Consider the following 20,073-nt stretch of genomic DNA (forward strand, 5'->3'; position numbering starts at 1 on the left):
TACAGATCCTTGCAACATGGGGCTGTGCATTATCATGCTGCGACATGAGGTGATGGTCGTGGATGAATGGCACAACAATGGGCCTCAGGATCTTGTCACGTTATCTCTCTGCATTCAAAATGGCATTAATAAAATCCACTTGTGTTCGTTGTTCCTATTATATGCCTACCGATACCAAAACCCCACCGCCACCATGGGCTACTTGACCTGGACGATCTTGGAGGTGAACGCCGATGTAAGGGAAACAGGTAGGGATGTCCAGATCCGATCACGTGAACGGAAATCGGGCCCGATCGCGTGGTTTCAGACTCGATCGGAATCGGACGTTATCTCCCGATTAGGACTCGGATATATATATAGTATATTCTCATTAATTTTTAACACATCTTTTATTATGCGGTGGCACAGACTTAGACCCTTTTGACTCCACACAGAAACAGCAACGCGTGCGGCATGACATCACTTTGATTTCAAGAGCTGGTGTGAATAAATATAGATTCAAACTCAAAGAGACATGATAGTTTGCGCATGACCTGATATTTCATTCGGACTCAGGATAAAGCGAGATGAACATCACAGAGCGCTAAACTCTCATGCTGTGTGTGTCTCATTCATACTCGAAGCCGGAGCACGCTCTCGCGCTGATATCAAGATATTCCTAATATGGACAAAAGCGTCCAGCTATGCTGTGGTGCTCACAAGAAAACAGAAACTTATGCAAACACGAAGACATTAATATACGATCACGACAATAAATTGTTCTTCAAGTCATCTCCAGCAGATGATAAATAAAGTATGAACAATGCAGTGCTGATTGACATAGTATTTATTACAGTATAGAAACTATTCTGCATTATTATGTGATAAACAGTGTTTGTAGTATATAAATAAATCATTATTATTTGTTATTCTCCAGCATTTATAGATTTCTAAGCCAATTAAAAGCTAGAAATTAGAGAAAAAATAAAGTTGCCTATACTACCAGTCAGAAGTTTTTGAAAAGTAAGCTTGTTAAGGTTTTTTTTTTTTTTTTAAGAAGTCCCTTCTATTCACCAAACCTGCATTTATTTGATCCAAAGTACAGCAAAACAGTAAGATTTTGAAATATTTTTACTAGCCTATTTAAAATAGCTGCTTTATATTTGAATATATTTCAAAATGTAATTTATTGAAGATCCTGGATCTGTTTTTTCGCTCTTCTTTATTCTTTTTTTATGTATTATAGAAGTATCGGATCGGGACTCGGTATCGGCAGATACTCAAAATCAAATGACTCGGACTCGAGGACAAAAAAACCTGATCGGGACATCCCTAGAAACAGGTCAATTTAGCTCAAAGGGAATCATTTAAGATTTTAAAGGGAATTTGAACAGAATCACTGTTTCACGGCTGATCACTGAGACGCCCTGCGATTCACTGAACAAGCCGTTTAACATCAAATCTGCACTGGATATTAATATCCAAACTATAGTGAAAACACTATCAATTAGCACAGTAACAAGATCGGCAGTTTAAGACATTAACTTGTAAGCACAAAACACAAGATACTTCTCTTTTCAATATGAATAGGGCTTTATTAGATAAATCTAAGACATATAAACTAATCTAACACATAAACGCACGCACGCACACATTCACACAAGTTGCAGGAAGATCGAAAGTTAGGGAAAGATGAGTTTAAGAGAATGGAAATGTGGAATCCCATGTTTACAGCAATACGTGAAATTGCATAGACACGAACAGCCATCAATCACTTAATTAACCCTCGCATTGAGTTCCTCAATGAGGTTGAACTTATATTAGATACACCAGCACAAATGTCTGAAGGTACATTGCCTGTGTAAAGTTGTCGCTTATTGGCTGGAAGTTCAGTAGTCGTTGAAGTGATGTCTTGGGAAGCCCGTGGTTGGACATTGGCTGAAGATGCAGAGTTGTGTGGCTGGTTGAACGGGCAGTCGAGGTCAGACGGCGTTACAAAACTTAACTCAGAACACGAAACTCTCAAACGGAAAAGAAAAGAAGTAAAGTTTGGCGAGACTAGGTGGTGTTGCTTCTCATCGTGGCTAAGTAGCAGCAGGCCGAAGCACGCTGGAACCGCGCTCAAAGAACAGTGATGACAAACAGCATGGCTAGAAGCTAAAGCTAAGAAGCAAAGCTAAAAGCTGGCATGACTGATAGCAAAAGCAAGGCTAGAACTAAAACCAAGATTTTATGGTGTCCTGAGTATTTAAACTGGCCTGTTGGCCACACCTCAAATGTTGTCTTGACCAATCAGATATTGTCTTGGCTCGGACATATTCTCTGAAATTCTCTGAAACGCCTTTAGAGACGGCTTATGGTAGAGAAATGAGCATTCAATTCACGAGCAACAGCTCTGTTGGACATTTCTGCAGTCAGCATGCACATTTTAGAGTGGCCTTTTATTGTGGCCTTTTACCTTTGCAATAATCATGCTGTCTAATCAGCATCTTGATATGCCACTCCTGTGAGATGGATGGGTTACCTCGGCAAAGGAGAAGTGCTCACTAACACAGATTTAGACAGATTTGTGCACAGTATTTGAGAGAAATAGGTCTTTTGTGTACATAGAAAAGGTCTTCGATTTTTGAGTTAAGCTCATGAAAAATGGGGGCAAAAACAAAAGTTTTGCGTTTATAATTTTGTTCATTGTATGTTTATATTATAATTTTTTATTATTAAATATTCTGTTTCACATTTAAATACATCATGTTAAGTAATAACGTGTACTGCCCATGTTTTATTGTAAATCTGCTGTAATTATCTTTCTGTAGATAAGTTTTATGATGATCTGGAGCTGTCTGTGGTGTGTCACCGTCCCGAGGGTTTGGAGCAGCTGGAGGCTCAAACCAACTTCAGCAAGAAAGAGCTGCAAGTGCTGTACAGAGGCTTCAAAAACGTATGCAAACTCACACACATGTAGATGCATTTTGATGGTCTGTCTGCTCATTTGTCATAATCAAGCGTGTGTGTTTTTCTGGTTGTTTGCCAGGAGTGTCCCAGTGGTGTGGTCAACGAGGACATGTTCAAGCAGATCTACTCGCAGTTCTTTCCTCACGGCGGTCAGTGTGTGTTTGCAGCTGATCTATTTGTCTCAGTCAAATCACTTGATTATATTGTTTCAAAGTGATCTTTATTAGTTAAAATGACTGTGAGCAGGATCTCACTTTTCCAGATGCTCATAAAATGAATTTTGCTTTAAAACTACAGATATCAACAGATTCTGTGTGAGTTAGGTTTAGTGTTTGGATATATATCAGTGTTATTTTACTTTCATTTATATAGTATTATATATTATAGTTTTTGTTAATATTTTGATTTTGATTTTAATTATATTTTCTGTATACATACTGTATGTAATTTTAAAGGTTTTAGTAAACTAGTTGTGTTTTTGTTATTTTTATTACTTTTTAAGATGTCTATGTAATTTTTAGTTTGTTCATTCAGTTTTATTTTAGTACTTTAGCTTGAAAATGAGAATTTTTTTGTATGCAACCAACTAAAATTTGTTTCTTTTTTGTATCTTATTTTACTTCAGTTGAACACTTATGTTAATATTTTGTTTTATTTATTAAATGTTAAAAAGTATATTGATTGTCTATATAGTTTTATTTTTTGTATATTTAGTTTTTATTTTTAGTACTTAAATTGAAACTAAACAAAAAAATAAAAATATTATATATATATATATAAATATATATATATATATATATATATATATATATATATATATATATATATATATATATATATATATATATATATATATATATATATATATATTATAATATAATTATTGTTTTAGTGGTAACAGTAAGGTCCCATTAGTTAACGTTAGTTGATGCAATAACTAAACTTACAGCATAAACTTACAATCATCAATACATCTGTTGTACTATTTATAATTTTTTGTTAACATTACATTATAAAAATACAGCTTTTTAGTTTTTGGTTCTTGTTAACTTAGGTCCATGAAACAATTTAACAGATTAAATTTTTGATTTTAATAACGTGTTAACAGCAATTAACATTAACTGAGATTGTGTGTGTGTGTGTGTTCTCTCTGCAGATGCCAGCACATATGCACATTACTTGTTCAACTCCTTTGACTCTTCCCAGAATGGATCCATCAAATTTGAGGTGCCATTTCTCTTGATTTCTCCATTGTTCTTCACCTCCATTGTTTCATCTGTTGTTATTTTTACTTCTGTGTCCGCAGTGCTTTATGATTGTGTCTTCAAAGATAAATCACTCCTCATTGTTTCTCTATCTTTCAGGACTTTGTAGCGGCTTTGTCCATTTTACTTAGAGGAACAACAACAGAGAAGTTACAGTGGACCTTCAACCTGTACGATATTAACAGAGACGGTTACATAAATAAAGAGGTGTGTGTATCAGTCATCACTCTAACTCTCCATCTTAATAAGGTGATATCTGAATGCTTCATTTGATGACCGATATGTATAATATAATCCAGGAGATGACTGATATAGTGAAAGCCATATATGACATGATGGGCCGCTTCACGTATCCCGCTCTGAAGACAGACACTACCAAACAGCACGTGGATGCTTTCTTTCAGGTCAGTTTGTGATAGTACATCTTGAACATTTGTCTGTACTACAAGATTATGCTGTTGTTGGTTTTCATTGCATTATAAATCACTTCTTTGCAGAAAATGGACAAGAACAGAGATGGAGTTGTCACTCTTGATGAGTTTATTCTCTCCTGTCAAGAGGTATACAGTACCTGTTCATGTTCAAAATGGCATACTATGCATACTATTTTGGTAGTGTGTGTATAATGCACAGAGTGCAAATTAAGTATGCATGGAATAACCAAATTACCTAATACATTTAAAAATGTGCAGAGGTTAGTCACACTGTTTTTGCAGTATGAATACAGTATGCATGGAATAACCTGATGAACCCTGTGAATACTTTGAACTGTATACATACCGCAAAAACAGTATGTAAAATATTCTTACACATTTTTGCAAATGTAGTGGGTTATATGGTTATTCCATGCATTAAAAATGTGCATACTGTGGACTGTATACATACTGCAAAAATACTATGCACAGTATACAAACTTTTCTGATCTGTATTATTAAAAGCTGAACATTTCTCATTGCATACTGCTTCACATACGATATTTTAAAACCTATATACTGTGCAGTATGCATTACACTACACTAGTATTCCATTCCATTGGAAAACTTCCTCTCTTAAATGTAAGCAGTGCCCTCTGGTGTCAGAGAATGAGTACTGCACAATTGATAAACCATCATTCAAATCAGTCCTGCCCACGACAGCCATGCAGAAAATATGTATCATTTATTTATTTATTAAATAAGGAATCATGCCATCCACTCCTATTTGAGTTAGATATAATCTTTAATTTTTATTTATTTTTTTATTTTTTATTTCCATTTTTCATTTTATCAAATAGGTCACTCAAGTTTCTAAGCGTATTGTGATGGTCTGTGATGGTTTTAACTAGTGTTATTTTGCATCATTGATATAGTATTATAGTTTTTGTTTATATTTTGTATTAGTTTTTCTTTAAACTAATCAAAACAAGAATTGTTGAGAAACTAGCTGAAATAAAATGTTTACCTTTTTTAATAGGTTTAGGGTTAGGGTTCTGTTGTCTATTTAAGTATATATATATATATATATATATATATATATATATATATATATATATATATATATATATTAGTTATGTGTAATAACCCTGTTTTAACTCCTTTAGAACTCTTTTTGGTTAATTCTAATGAAAAATAAACAAATAAATGAAAAGAGGCCAGATTGCACTAAATTCTAAACATATCTTTATTTACATTTCTTTAACTAGTTTTATTATTTAGTTATTTGGTTCAGAATTACTTTTTAATTTCCATTCTTTGCAGCACAACACCAGCAGTAACTCAGTAACTGTGATTGGTTATTTTACATGTCATTCAAGCTGCTTCTTGTCTAATTGGATGTTGTTTTTCACTAGAATGCACCAATAGTATAAAGACAAACTTTATAATAGTTTTGAAGTATTATTAGCTTGTTTGTGTTCCTTCCTCTCAGTCTCTTCCTCTTTTCTCTAGCCGTGACTCACTGAATTTCGTTTACTTCTCTTCACATTTCTTCTTTTCAGGATGAAAACATCATGAGATCATTGCAGCTCTTTGAGAATGTGATCTAGAGCCACAGGAAGAAAGAAACCAATGAACTGTTGAATCTGATCAAAAAAAGGAGGAATAACTTTTACCCCCAATCACCATGGTTACAGCTTGACATCACCTTTTTACCATGGCAATATGCCGACTGTTTGATTTACGTGCTGGGAAAACGGTTTGTCCTTCATACCCCGGTGTTTGACCTCATTCTGTTGCAAATATGATACACTAATAACTAACAAAAATGGATCTAGTTAAAAAGAACGTGTCAGTAATTGTGTGTCAAAGGCCCAGTGGGTTTCCTAGAGGTCCTGTAGAAGCCAGCTGAACTCTTTAGAAGGGATTTCATTTACTGTGAAGGATTTGAAAATTTATCACTGATATCTGATGCATTTTAATTCTCGGTACGTTTTTGCTGAACAACATCCGATACACTCGACCTGTGATAGCTCTCCAGCTAATGTGCAACAAATATTCAGCACATCTTATCCTAAGGCCATTTTTATGTGTTTGTCATTTGGCTAGAAATGCTAATCCAGTTGTATAACCAATGGTTTTCTCATGAACCCACCAATTAACAGTCATTTTGCAGAAGTTTCTTGTCTGCTGTGAAGTGACAGTGTTGCGCTGTTTGTTTTTGACAGTATTTGTCATGTGCTTGTGCATCTCGTCATCTTGACCATCACTGCTTGCTGTTCGTGTCCATTATTACTGATAGTCTGCATTCGTCACTCGTCTCAAGTTGGCTTGTGATTGCCCTTAGCTCTGCCTACTCAAATATCTGCTTTCTGATTGGTCTGTTTGTCTGTCAGTGTCACAGGGAGAAGATCTGACATCAGGTCACATTTCACCCCAGTATCCTCAACATGTGGTTCTCTTTAATGAAGTACGGTGATTTTATTTAAATATGCATAAATTAAAGGCAGCAGATGTCTTATTTCTTATGATTTTGGGCCGAAGTGACACATTGGCTTCTGTGTGGATGGCAGCTCTGCATTTGAAAATGGACTTTGATTGACAGGTGCCGTAGCAAACTTTAGCAGTCACTATATTTGTCTTTGTACGTTGAACTAATATAAAACCATTTTATTTTATTATTGTGGAAAAGCTGTGAATGGCCAAAATTAGCACTGTTTTATGCAGCCATAATGCCACCTTACTGTGACATAATTTAAGAAAGCAAAAATATCATGAAATTAATTAAAAGACAGAAAATTTAAAAAATGTTAACTGTTTGATTTGTCTTGACAAGGGCAACTCAACATGAATGACATTTACAATTTCCATTGTTTTCGTAATCTAATATATATCTGAGTGAAAATGAATATTAGCGGTGGCCTAATGGTTAGAGAGTTGGGCTTGTAACCCAAATGGTCACAGTTTCAGTTTTAATATAAATATTTAATATACATTTTAATATATATATTGAATCTCCTAATAATGTGAACAAATACTTTGTGCCAGGAAACATCAGCCACCATGTTAAAAAGTGTGTTGAAACTGTTGAACAGTCCTGGCAGACCAAAATATGCTCTGATAACCATAGTAATGCTGTTTTTATTATGTTTTCTGATCATTTTTGATCATATTATGATGTGTTTTCGAACAATCACTGTGTCGTTACAGCATGATGAGTTTAACATATATGATATTTGATTTATTACACACATTGGATATTTTATACTCTGCGAAGTTGGTCTGAATATTCAAATTCGAAGTGGCGGTGTCGCAGAGAGTTATATAAAAACTGTGTATTGTATAAAGTAGAGGGGCGACTGAGGGACGATTATTTTTCCATGATGTTGTTAAAGAGGAAACGGAGAGACAGACGGTCAATCAGACAGACAGAGGAAGCTTAACCTTGTATCCTCTTGTTGAAATGTTGTGTAAACTATTTAACAATAAAATTTTCGATGCATAATGCTGCTTGTTCAGTGTTATACTGAATTTACACACCATTGCTTTTCCGGTTGAAAGTACGTCAACAATGACAAACATTAGTCGGTAACGCATCGCCACCATAAGAGCACAAATGAATTACGATAAGTACAATATTTTTGTAGCCTTTCTCACAGATATCATTTGAACAGTTCATATATACAGATCTGTGACTCAAGTTGATTGACAGTTAGTTTCTGTGAATAATTCACCCTATTTTTCCAGGGCAGCATCTACATTTTGGAAAGTTTTTGTGTCTGTAACAAACTCAGATGTCATTACAGTTCACTATTCCCACAAAAAGTGCTTAGATGCTTTACAAAAACAAATTATAAATAAATAACCAGTCAAAAAGCCTGCTTCATATTTAAAGTTCAATCTTTCCACTCTGACAGTCCAGGACAGTTTGAAGCTTCACTGTCCTGATCCAGCATCACGGCGATGATTTTAAGCCAGTGCGGTGGTCGTTGGGGCCATTTTACCCGGTCTCTCCTGGGCCCACGGCTGGAGGTTCTGGAGGGCATAGAGGGAGGAGTTATGCACACATAGAGGATCCGAAGACACTGATTCGCTCATGGACTTCTGGAGGGCGTCGGCCTGAAGCTGAAGCAGCATCCGATTAGCTTGCTGACGTCCCGCCTCTCTTTCCTCAGCTGTTTGCCTTCTGGAGATTTTAAAGATTACAATTAGCAAAATGTAGAAATCCAAAACATTTGACATTTTTATAAAATGTAAATAATAAAAAAATCAGTGGATATTAAATTATAATTATATTAACAGACCCTTTTCACAGATTGTGAGCATTTCTACAGTTATCATCAACAACATACATATAGCTAATTTTTTAAAAGTGTACATTTATAACACTTTATTATTATTATTATTATTTTTCATTACAAAATTTTTATTTGTAATTGTAATTTCCATTAAGAAAGAGTTTTAATGAACAATTTGCCTTTTACAAACATTATACTATTATTTTTAAGCTTTTTTTTCCTTCTGGGGCCTGAAATGGAGGAATTTGGGTCAATGCTGCTAATTAAACAATATTTAGCTGAATGTGTTTTTGTGCTGGTACCTTGGCTGATTTAGGACTGTCACGGATAAAAAAATATGACAATAAAACTGCCAATAGGTGGCAGCAAACCCCTGTTTTAATAAATAATTAATTGAATCACGAATGATTCAATTAGAAAAGAAACAAGTGAATGGACCGTTGAATCACTGGCTCACATGATTTGTTTAAAACAGATCCATTCAAGGAAATAAACAATGGTTACTCCAAACTGTTGTATAAGATTATTAGAATATTTATGTGCTGATATTCAGAAAACTATTGCTTGTGCAATGATATATATATATATATATATATATATATATATATATATATATATATATATATATATATATATATATATATATATATATATGCAAAATCGGTGACACTGGTCATCAGCTCTCAGTCACACATGTCGGGGGAATGTCTTTAAATTCTAATCAAGGAAAAATCATAACCTCTGGTTGTCTACTTTTTTAAGAACTTCAAAATTTGCGCTCGAACCATTTTGCACCAAAAAATAAATAAAAATAAAAAAAGGAAACTTGCTTCAGCTTGTTACTGTAACGTAACCGAGTTCTGATTGACCAATCGCCGTTATTTAGTTCGTGAATGATCGTAAGTAGAGAATTTTTTACATTTAACTTGCACGAAACATTTTACATACACAACATTATTAATCTAAAGGGGGACGGTAAGGGGGGATGGTGGTTTTACGGGGTGGGGGGGGGGGTGCTTTTTGTCATTTTCCCCCCACCAATTCGAGTCCTGCCTTTAAAGGCAAATTTTACATATTTCTCTCTTTTTACCAGCGTAATCAGTCTCAGTGTTTTTCCTATTTTGGAAAGCCACAGAAGCGCTAACTCTAAAAAAAAATTAAAATAAGTAAATAAATAAATAAATAAATAAAAATTAAAAATGCATTTGTTGTAGTTTCCGTTCACCACTAGCCTATAAAATAATAATAATAATAATAATAATCACCCAACTATGACGTCTTCCGCTTCTGCACACGAAAATGTGAAAAAGGTCAGTGTTTAAATTACATTTGTTTAATGTAATTGTTTTAATTATAATTAAGTACTTATGTAAAATAATTTAGTTCAAATTTAAACAGTTTAATGTCTACCTTGATTCTAAATGCCACCAAAAGTTTGTAGCCTACTTAATTTTCCAGTTGCGTTAAAAAAAACAACAACAACAACACATCAATCAAATAAAAACGGTCTGTAGGCCTACTGTTTTGAAAGCTTTCAGTCATGCCTGTGATGTTTGGGTGAACAGATCTGGTTCAAACCGGTCTCACCTCCACTTGGTCCGTCGGTTCTGGAACCAGGTCTTGACCTGCGCGTCCGTCATCTTCAGGCTCTTGGCGAGGGCTGCGCGCTCCGCACTGGCCAGATACTTCTGCCGATGGAAGCGTTTCTCCAGCTCGCAGATCTGCACGCGCGAGAATGACGTGCGGGGCTTTTTCCGTTTCGGGGGAGTTCGGTTCTGATACGGGTGACCGATCCGCCGGGTCACGGTGAACGGAATGAGAGCTGCGAAACACAAGGACAGGAGTCATTTACGATCTGTTCATTTTATAAAAACAAATATCTTTTTTCGAATAGCCACAATCAAGTATTATTATAGCCTTCTAAATTAGCCTATGCCTAATCGTTTATTGTTCGAGTTTGAAACGAAATTTTGACTTTGTAGGCTAATTTTAATATTTGTTTAATATAGCCTACATATAACAAAACAATGTGAAAGCTTTTATTTATTTATTTATTTTTGTGCATAATGTTTTATGAAGGAACATTATTTTCCTCCCCAAAACAGCTGTTTGTCCACATGCACGACAGCATTGTCCTGATCAAGGTGGTCATCGCGTGCAATGACAAAACTAATTGAATTTGAGGTGATCTGATAGAACATTAATTAGTTTATGCTTAAATAAGTTTAATGTTAATGCAGATGTATATGGCTGATGCGAATCACTGAAACTATCACCTATGTTTGAAACAAAATATTTGTTCATAATGAATTAATAATTATAAAATATCGTTCAATTAATATTTTATGAAATATATCAATATAATATTTTTTGAAGGGAAAACGGGCAGAAAAAGGTACACTCATTTATGAAGTGAGAGTTTTCAATGAGAATTTCATTATTATTATATTATAAATATTATTATTAACATTCAGCCTAAGTGTATATATAATTTATAATTTATATATAATATAATAATAATTTATTTTCAATATGTAGCCTAAACGAACTAGGTCCAGAAACAAGCACGTTTTCCTTAAAATGGCATTGAAACCGTTGTGGACCGTGTGGACCGTGTGAACTCTTATAAATAATTCCACTTACATACTATTTAACGTTAAAAAGTCCTGTTTACGATTGGACTAATTTGAAGAATTATTCTAACTTTGCTACAACATACTTTATCTTTGAATTAATATCTTAGATTAACATTAAACATAGGCTATTACAGCAACAAACTAAATATTTTCTGTTTTAATTTTGAATGTTTTTGTCTATTTTATAAGCAAAATGTTTTGCAAGTGTGCGTTTTGTAAGTTTAAGAAAGTGAATGCATCTGTTTTATAGCATGTAGCCTAAATACACTACTTTAAATTTATATAATTTTCGATATCGTCACCAGCACCATTTTATTTAAGATATACCAGTTGATTATAATTAATATAATTACAAAAACTGTTTGGTTATTATTGCAGTCAAGGTCATAAACGTTTTTCAGGGTGATTTCATTGTGATAAGCTTGTAAGTTCAACCTTTTTTTTTTTTTTTTTTTTGGAGATTTTTTTTATTTATTTTTTTTATTAATATTTCTCCTGAAGGCGACTGAGCAGGTCCAGCTGCCAGATATCTTTGCATCATGTAGAAAAACTCCCGCATCCTCAGAAATGTTTGTCTTTTACCTGGCAGTCTGTCTTTAGGGAACCTGCGGTTATTGTCCATCCAGGGGAAACACAGCGCCGGTGCGGCGCTTACCATGGCCGGCGGCACCGCGGCAGCCAGAGGTCTGTGCGCCGGAACCCGAATCACTCCACCGGGCATCAGACTGCCGCTCACCCCGTACACCCACCCGGAGTCCTCCAGCGCGCCCGTGACACCGGACAGAGAGACGGGTAAAGAGACATGTGGCGCGACGCTCGCCCTGGATGGGCTTCCCAAGCGGCTGTTATCGACAGTGTTTCCGACCTTGCTCTCTGAGTCCAGAGAGCCCAGAATCTGGTCGATCCCGAATCGTATGGGTTCCTGGTTTGATTTAGATGGCGGTGTCGGCTCATTTGGTTCCGCGCGCTCCATGATTTCTAGTTGCGCAGCAGATTATGACGGATTTGGACAAATGAAATCACGTTAAGTGCGGCAAAAATTGCTTTAATTTATTTTTAGCCTTGTCCATGGTTTCGGATGACGATTCTCGTTTCTCTAATTCCTAGTTTGAATCCTGAAAGGTCTCGCCACCGATGCGCCTCGCGTCAAACTGTCGACTTTCCGCTCCGCGGCTCTTGCCAAACTCATCAGCTCGAGTTTTCATTGGTTGACTGAATCAAACCGTCATTATCTCTGTCCGTTGGATGAAATTTAGGAACAGGGAAGGGAAAAACTGCAAACTAGAGTCTCATCCTGTAATTCAGTAATGTCATCAGACTAATCTCTAAAATGCGCATTTATTGGGGCTGAAAGATGCTGCTGCTAATTTATTTACAGACGTTTCTCATTATGCTGAATTGCATTAGCACCGTTTTACGCACAAACTTTGAATTTACCTTGTAATGTTGCATGCAAATGAATCACGTCTTTTAAATGCAGCAAAAGTATATGCACATGTTATTATTTTTATTATTATTATTATTTTTATTATTAATATGATTTTGTCATATTGCATATAATCAAAGCAATAGTGTATTCTGTATTTACAATCTAAATATTGCAATCTCGTTTTCGAGTCTTGTCAGTTAAAAGCGTGTGTGTTTTCTGAAGAAGGGATTCACTGAGATAAACGTGAAGGATTGACTGCGTTATCGATCGGGAGAAATCGGAGACTGTCGGTGTCCACGACAGTCATGCTGCTCATTTACAGCATTTGTGCCATGACGTTGATGAATGCTCGAACCCCACATGCCAAATGCTCTCCATTGCTCGTAATTTAATTCAGTAAAACTATCCCGCAACAGACCAATTCGATTTTATTACATAAATGTCACCGAAACAATATCCATCAAATATGAGAAGTTCTGTGCCGGACCGCGGCTCCGCGCTCTGCTGTTTGTGTGTGAGCGCGCAAAGCCTTTTAAATTGACGGCCAAATTCGTGTCCTCACACCGGGAAATGGAGTGTTTGCCGAGGGCAGGCTGCTGGCAGGACACGCGCAATGAAAGAGCCGTGGAGATTGAGTCAGTAATGCAGTTCAGAAGCGTCTGAGCAGGTGAAATGGACATAAGCGGCCCCGGGCCGAACTGAATCTTTTACCACCGAGAACAAATGACAAAGACTTACTTTGGTTTTTATTGGTGATTATTTTCGTGGGTTAAAGTTGTTTGCTTCTGCAATTATTTGGCATGGGTGTCTAGATTTGTATTTCAGCGTAGATTTATAAAGAAAGCGTTCCAATTAATTTGTCAAAACCGATCAGAATACCTTCAAACATCTTTTAAATGGACATCTCTAGATGTTTCTATTGTGTTTATAAAGCTGTTGTAAATTTTTTTGTTGCAGTTGACACCTGCTGAATTAACCCTTAATTGCGCTGAAAACTTGTTTTCTTTCTTTTAGAACAGCTTTTGCATTTCTCTTTGGAACTGATTGATTCTAGGACTCACTGATCAGAGCATGCACCTCGGGTTTTGAATAAGAAAAAAAGAAAAGAAAAACATGATGTGTAAAAAAAAATCTATCTATCTATCTATATCTATCTATATCTATCTATACACACACACACATATATATATAATATAATATGCCTATTGGTTACTGAATGCCACAAGTGTTACAAGGGGATAAAAATCCCAAGAACTATATCATTTTGTTTAGTTTTTATACCCATTGAGAGCAAAGTCCGTAGTTTTAATCGAAAGCGATAACATTAACGAGCATTTTCGGCTAAGCAGAAAATCCTCACCAGGTCAACATGCTCGAAACACAACAACATTTATTCAGTATGTTTAGGCCTACTTTAGTATATTAACATGCAACCAAATGGAGATGTTTAATAGTTGTAAAAAAATAAAAAAAAATAAAATAAAATAAAACAATTAATCTGTATCATTAATATAGCCCCAAAATCAACAAGTAGCCTATGTAATTTGTGAGCTGAGGTGCTGCAGCGGAACTATTATTATCGTGGCAGTTTTCAGCTTCAGTCTCTCCAGTGAAATGGACACGGTGTCTAAAAATGTGACACCGCCACTGAGCTTTTGACGGCTGTTAGTTTAGCGTTGACACATGAATGATTTTTTAAAAACCGCCCCATGAATGTATTCAGACATTTCTGGCAGAAACGCTTGACTCCCCTAAACGTGCTTCTGGCGCGTTTCCGTGCCATATGTGCACGCGGGGACAAATTTGGCCTGTTTGCTGTTAGATGCGCGATAATAGCACACAATTATGTGACATTTGCTTCTCCTTGAGTGTCCTTTTTGTCAAACCTTTATTGACACTGTTTTTCGGTGTATATCTTTGGTCATATCCAAATTGAAATGTTATGGTGGCTGTTATTCTGAACATTTCTGCGTAATGGATCCCACCATGTCTCTCTCTCTCTCTCTCTCTCTCTCTCTCTCTCTCTCTCTCTCTCTCTCTCTCTCCTTCTCGTTATTGATTGAAGAAGCTGTGAGCTCTTCACCAGCGTGTAATCTGCTCCTGAATGATATCTCGTCATCCCGTTTCTCAGGGATGTCCCGTGAGGTTTGAACCATCAGAAGAAACCGAGGATAGAGGCCTACTGCGATTCTTCTAATCCAGCAATGTAATTACGGCCTTTTTAGATTCTTCTTATTATTATCCTACAGTTCATCTGTATTGATCATATTATACAAAATGATGCCCAAATATAAAAATATTACCATATCAGTTAAAAGTCAATGATAAATCTTAGAACAATCTACTTTAAAACACGTGCCAAGTTTATGAAATAACTAATCTTTTGTATAATTTTCATATACCCAAAACTAAGTTAGATATAAGATATAATTTTAAAAAAGTGATTTAAAAATACGCTTTTAAGACCCACAGCATATCAATATGACTTTAATTCTCAAGTTTAACACGTGCTCCTCATTTAATAGGACGCATTTATTTCGCTTCTGTATGAATTGCGTATTCATGTGTGTAGGCCTACTGTTGAATATCTGGACATTTGATCCGCTATTAATCACGACCTCAAATTTCAGAATTTAATTGCCTTCATTTTTCACAATTACTGTGCGCAAAAAGTTTAGGAATATTGATGCCGAATTTCTTGCATTTTGTTTTCTTCTCTTCATATATAAAGCCCCTCCATTTGCTGCAAGGATTGAAGGTCAGATCCATCATTGGGCTCGACACATTAAATGTTTTATTCTCCGGAGAAACCGAGACGCATGAAACAGAAATATAGGGGAATAAAAGCCAACGATTTGTCTTTAAAATTACCCCCGTATTTGCATAATAGGGGATCCGGGTGTCGCGCCCGCGGGCGGCGTTTTTATTGCGCGTCTCCGGCGCATTATCAATTTCCAGACTTCAGCACAGAGCGAGACCTGTCACGCGCGCGGATCTGAAGAACACAGACAGAACCAGAGATATAAAGCAGCAAAGTAGAATTAAGTGATATAAGGGCCGTATGTACTTTTTCAATAATAAATAACAGACTTTGAGAGAAGCGGTGGAGCAATATGAATTGACGCCGGTAAGTAATAGAGCGTTTAAAAACACCTACTATGTTTTTATTATTATCTGCGCTGAAGCACCACAGACTGAGGCAATGTGCAGATCACGGGAGTTTAAAGGCCACAGTGGAAAAACTCAACAGGATAGAAAATCCTCACTGCCCTGAAGCCAAACTGACACAGTAAATGACATTTGGATTCTCGTCCTTCGTCACCCCATTAAATATTAAATAAAGCCTATTAAATGTAAAGTAATAGCCCGTGGATTCGCTGGTGTTGTTGAAATCTGTTTCCTCTCGCATTGAGACTAAAGCATTGATTCTAAAGTCAGAGTCATTGCATTCATATATGATGCAATGCCGCGACATTAGCTAGGTTAATGAGGAAGAACCTCTGGTTTGAGTTTAGCAGGTTGTCTCAGTTTTAAAACGATTTTGCATTAGATATTAATCAAATATGCAGCAGATATCAGTTCTCTTTAAGCTCACACACAGAGAAAAACATGCTCATGTTGCAATTCTTGTCTCAGTTTCAACACTAGAGCTATTGTTTTCTTATTTATAAACCTTAAAAGTTGTTTTTTTCTTAAAACTTAATGCTAATTGTTTGTATTTTATTTAATGCAAATATATATTAATTAATTGTTATACTTTTTCAGATACTTTTTGAGTAAGTTCTCTAAACTCACTGCAAAAAGTGTCCAATTAATTCAACTTGTTCAGTTGCTGCCTTAAATTTTATAGCATACAAGTCATTTCAACTAATTTTTGTTTTACAATCTTGTGTAACTTATGAAGTTGAAACTGGTTGAATTTTCTGAGGAGTGAAAGTAACGGAAAAACATAACCCATGTTGCTGCAATTTGATCTTGTCAATTGTAAACAGGACTTGTGAACAAGTTTTATGAAATCATAAAATATCTTTGCATGTGGAAAAGACACAGATTTAAGTTTTTATTCAATGATAGTTCTTTAATTTTATTTATGCAAATGGTTATTTTATAGCAAATGGTTATCTGTGCCTTTTAATGCAATTTGGATGCAAACAGTTCTAAACTAAAGCATAGTCCTGGCTAGACAAAATGAAGTTCATAAACAATAATCCCAAATCAATCCAATTCAGACAGTAAAATTATTCAAGTAAAGAAATAAAAACCTTTTTCAGGCTCATCACATGATCCAAGCATTTCCAGTTTTTACAACCTCAAATCTATCAGAAACATCAGTCATGTCTGTCTCAACAGCTGTGTGCAGACATATTAATACATTTTAAAAAGCCCTCTGGTGTTTCAATCAACTGTCTGATCCATGCATCATAATTTCACCCTAATACAAATCTGAATGCTGGAAATAAATCCATATTTGGAAACGTTCATTTCAGAGAAACAATGAAATCTGTGGGAGATGAATATATCGAATGGTTATAGAGATTTACACAGCCTGAGGACGAGTCCTGTACGAGGATATTCATCCCTCCCACAACTACTATATTACTTTTATTGGAAATTTGGGATCGTCGTTTTTGTATATTTATTTACCTGCATGCAACTGTCCCAGAATTTACTGACTTGTTTCTGTAATGCACAGGAATGAAGCTTAAAGGATTAGTTCACCCAGATAGCAAAATTATGTAATTAATAACTTACCCTCATGTTGTTTCAAACCCGTAAGACCTCCGTTTATCTTTGGAACACAGATCAAGATATTTTAGATTTAGTCCGAGAGCTCTCAGTCCCTCCATTGAAGCTGTGTGTACAGTATACTGTCCATGTCCAGAAAGGTAAGAAAAACATCATCAAAGTAGTCCATGTGACATCAGAGGGTCAGTTAGAATTATTTGAAGCATCTAAAATACATTTTGGTCCAAAAATAGCAAAAACAACGACTTTATTCAGCATTGTCTTCTCTTCCGTGTCTGTTGTGTGAGAGAGTTCAAAACAAAGCAGTCTGGATATCCGGTTCGCGAACAAATCATTCAGTTCACCAAATCGAACTGAATCGTTTTAAACGGTTCGCATCTCTAATACGCATTAATCCACAAATGACTTAAGCTGTTAACTTTTTTAATGTGGCTGTCACTTCCTCTGAGTTCAAACAAACCAATATCCCTGAGTAATTCAATGTACTCAAACAGTACACTGACTGAACTGTGAAGAGAGAACTGAAGATGAAGTTATTAATTACATAATTTTGCTATCTGGGTGAACTAACCCTTTAACCTTTTAATTGTAACACTTATAAGCATGTCAGAAAAAAAAAAAAAACATTTAGCGTGTATTATGTCCAACATAAACATCTACCTGAAGCTTTTACATGCACTTACTGTAAAATAAATCGAATTATTTCAACTTAAACATTCAAGGCAGCAACTGAACTCAAGTTTAAGTATAATCAAACTGGCCGTAACTCATTTCAATTGGAGAAAAACCTAGCCTTTTTTAAATGCATAAGCTTTTTTTAGGAAAAAAAAAAAGTTTTACTGTATTTCTGAGTTGGTCAATCAAGTTAGTGAGGAATACGTCAATGATGGATTTAAAAGCCATTGCTGTGTGTGTCTGTGTGTGTGTGTGTGTGTGTGTGTGTGTGTGTGTGTGTGTGTAGCAGTAGGAATCCAGTTGCAGAGTTTTCAAGACAAACTTGAATCATTTCAACTATGAATGTTTCATGCATAAAGTCTGATATGAGGTAAGACCTATTGATTCTTGCATTCAAAATCTTCCTCACAAGGAAATAACCAAGAGTATTTACAAATGGAGCTGATCAGGAACTGATCAGGAACCAGTTATTCTGATGTAACACAACACCTGAAGTCAGTAAATCACATTGCTCTACAGGCACCTTGAGGGCTTTAGCACTGAGCTGAGAAATGAGAGGCAGACAGAATACAGACGGACGGATGTAGAGCGATGGAGGACGTGCATCTGGTCTGTGATGGTTGAGCGCTCGGCTGGTTTGTTCGCCACTGAACAGAAAGAATACAGCACTGTCTGAATGAACAGAACAAAGGAGATGGAAAGAGAGAATGCATGCATGTGTTTGAAGAAGAATACAGTACATGGCTAATGAAGATAATCAAGGAAAAAATGTTTAGAAGAGAATATTAAAATATGAGAATCTGTTTTTTTTTTTTGTTTTCAGAAATGTTGAAGTGGACAATGAGAAGCTCTTATTATCAGTCACAATAGGATGGTGAGATTGTACAGTATGAAAAACTTAAATTAGATATTTGAAAAAGAACTCTGATCAAAATCTGAGAACACTTACGTGTACCTTATTTGGTGTTAATTTGGCAACTGGTGCTAATTTCCTTAATTATATGACAAACCCTATTTAACTGGCAGCATTCCTCCAATTTTCATTGAGATTGCAAGATGGTGGGCTGCTCTAAGATCAATGAAACCCATTGATAGCAGGTTGTCCAGACGAAGGGCAAAGGGTATGACACTTTCAGCCATTGCAAGAGAAGCTGGTTGTTCCAAATCTGTGATTTCTTGTGAGGCCTATAAATCTCAAACCAGTTGTTTTTAATTAAAAGAATCAGTTATATAGAATAATTAGACAATTCAGCTGTTACCAGGCAAATTAATAATTCATTACATTTTATATAGCGCTTTTCTAGGCACTCAAAGCGCTTACATTGTCAGGGGGTATCTCCTTATCCACCACCAGTGTGCAGCATCCACCTGGATGATGCGACGGCAGCCATAGTGCGCCAGAACGCCCACCACACACCAGCTTACTGGTGGAGAGGAGACAGAGTGATGAAGCCAATCAGTGGATATGGGGATTGTTAGGAGGCCATGATGGTCAGAGGCCAATGGGCGAATTTAGCCAGGATGCCGAGGTCACACCAAACTCGCCTGACCTTAACCCCATAGAAAATCTATAGTGTATTGTGAAGAGGAAGATGCGATATGCCAGACCCAACAATGCAAAAGAGCTGAAGGCCATTATCAGAGCAAGTGGGCTCTCATAACACCTTAGCAGTGCCACAG

General features: G+C 35.9%; 3 protein-coding genes across 5 annotated transcripts in view; 2 read left to right on the forward strand and 1 right to left on the reverse strand.

Annotated features, from left to right (window-relative positions):
- Positions 1-7,138, forward strand: part of LOC132113953 (Kv channel-interacting protein 1-like) — a 73,831-nt gene extending 66,693 nt beyond the window's left edge. For all 3 annotated transcript variants that reach the window (XM_059522021.1, XM_059522023.1, XM_059522022.1), the window contains exons 2-8: positions 2,793-2,917; positions 3,011-3,080; positions 4,088-4,158; positions 4,296-4,403; positions 4,496-4,600; positions 4,694-4,756; positions 6,172-7,138. In XM_059522021.1, the coding sequence (XP_059378004.1) occupies positions 2,793-2,917; positions 3,011-3,080; positions 4,088-4,158; positions 4,296-4,403; positions 4,496-4,600; positions 4,694-4,756; positions 6,172-6,219 (590 nt within the window). In that variant the 3' untranslated portion in view covers positions 6,220-7,138. The remainder of the gene's footprint in view (positions 1-2,792; positions 2,918-3,010; positions 3,081-4,087; positions 4,159-4,295; positions 4,404-4,495; positions 4,601-4,693; positions 4,757-6,171) is intronic.
- LOC132113949 (TBC1 domain family member 9B-like) overlaps positions 1-20,073 on the forward strand; it is a 336,715-nt gene that overhangs the window by 251,297 nt on the left and 65,345 nt on the right. The gene's annotated exons all lie outside the window — the stretch shown is intronic.
- LOC132113951 (T-cell leukemia homeobox protein 3-like) lies at positions 7,721-12,744 on the reverse strand. The gene is made up of 3 exons (XM_059522020.1): positions 12,126-12,744; positions 10,495-10,729; positions 7,721-8,795 (listed from the first exon to the last, which is right to left on the reverse strand). Exons 1-3 carry the CDS (start codon positions 12,514-12,516, stop codon positions 8,579-8,581), a joined length of 843 nt encoding a protein of 280 aa, XP_059378003.1. The 5' UTR covers positions 12,517-12,744; the 3' UTR covers positions 7,721-8,578.

This window comes from Carassius carassius, chromosome 33, assembly GCF_963082965.1.
Source record: "Carassius carassius chromosome 33, fCarCar2.1, whole genome shotgun sequence".
NCBI classification, from domain to species: domain Eukaryota; kingdom Metazoa; phylum Chordata; class Actinopteri; order Cypriniformes; family Cyprinidae; genus Carassius; species Carassius carassius.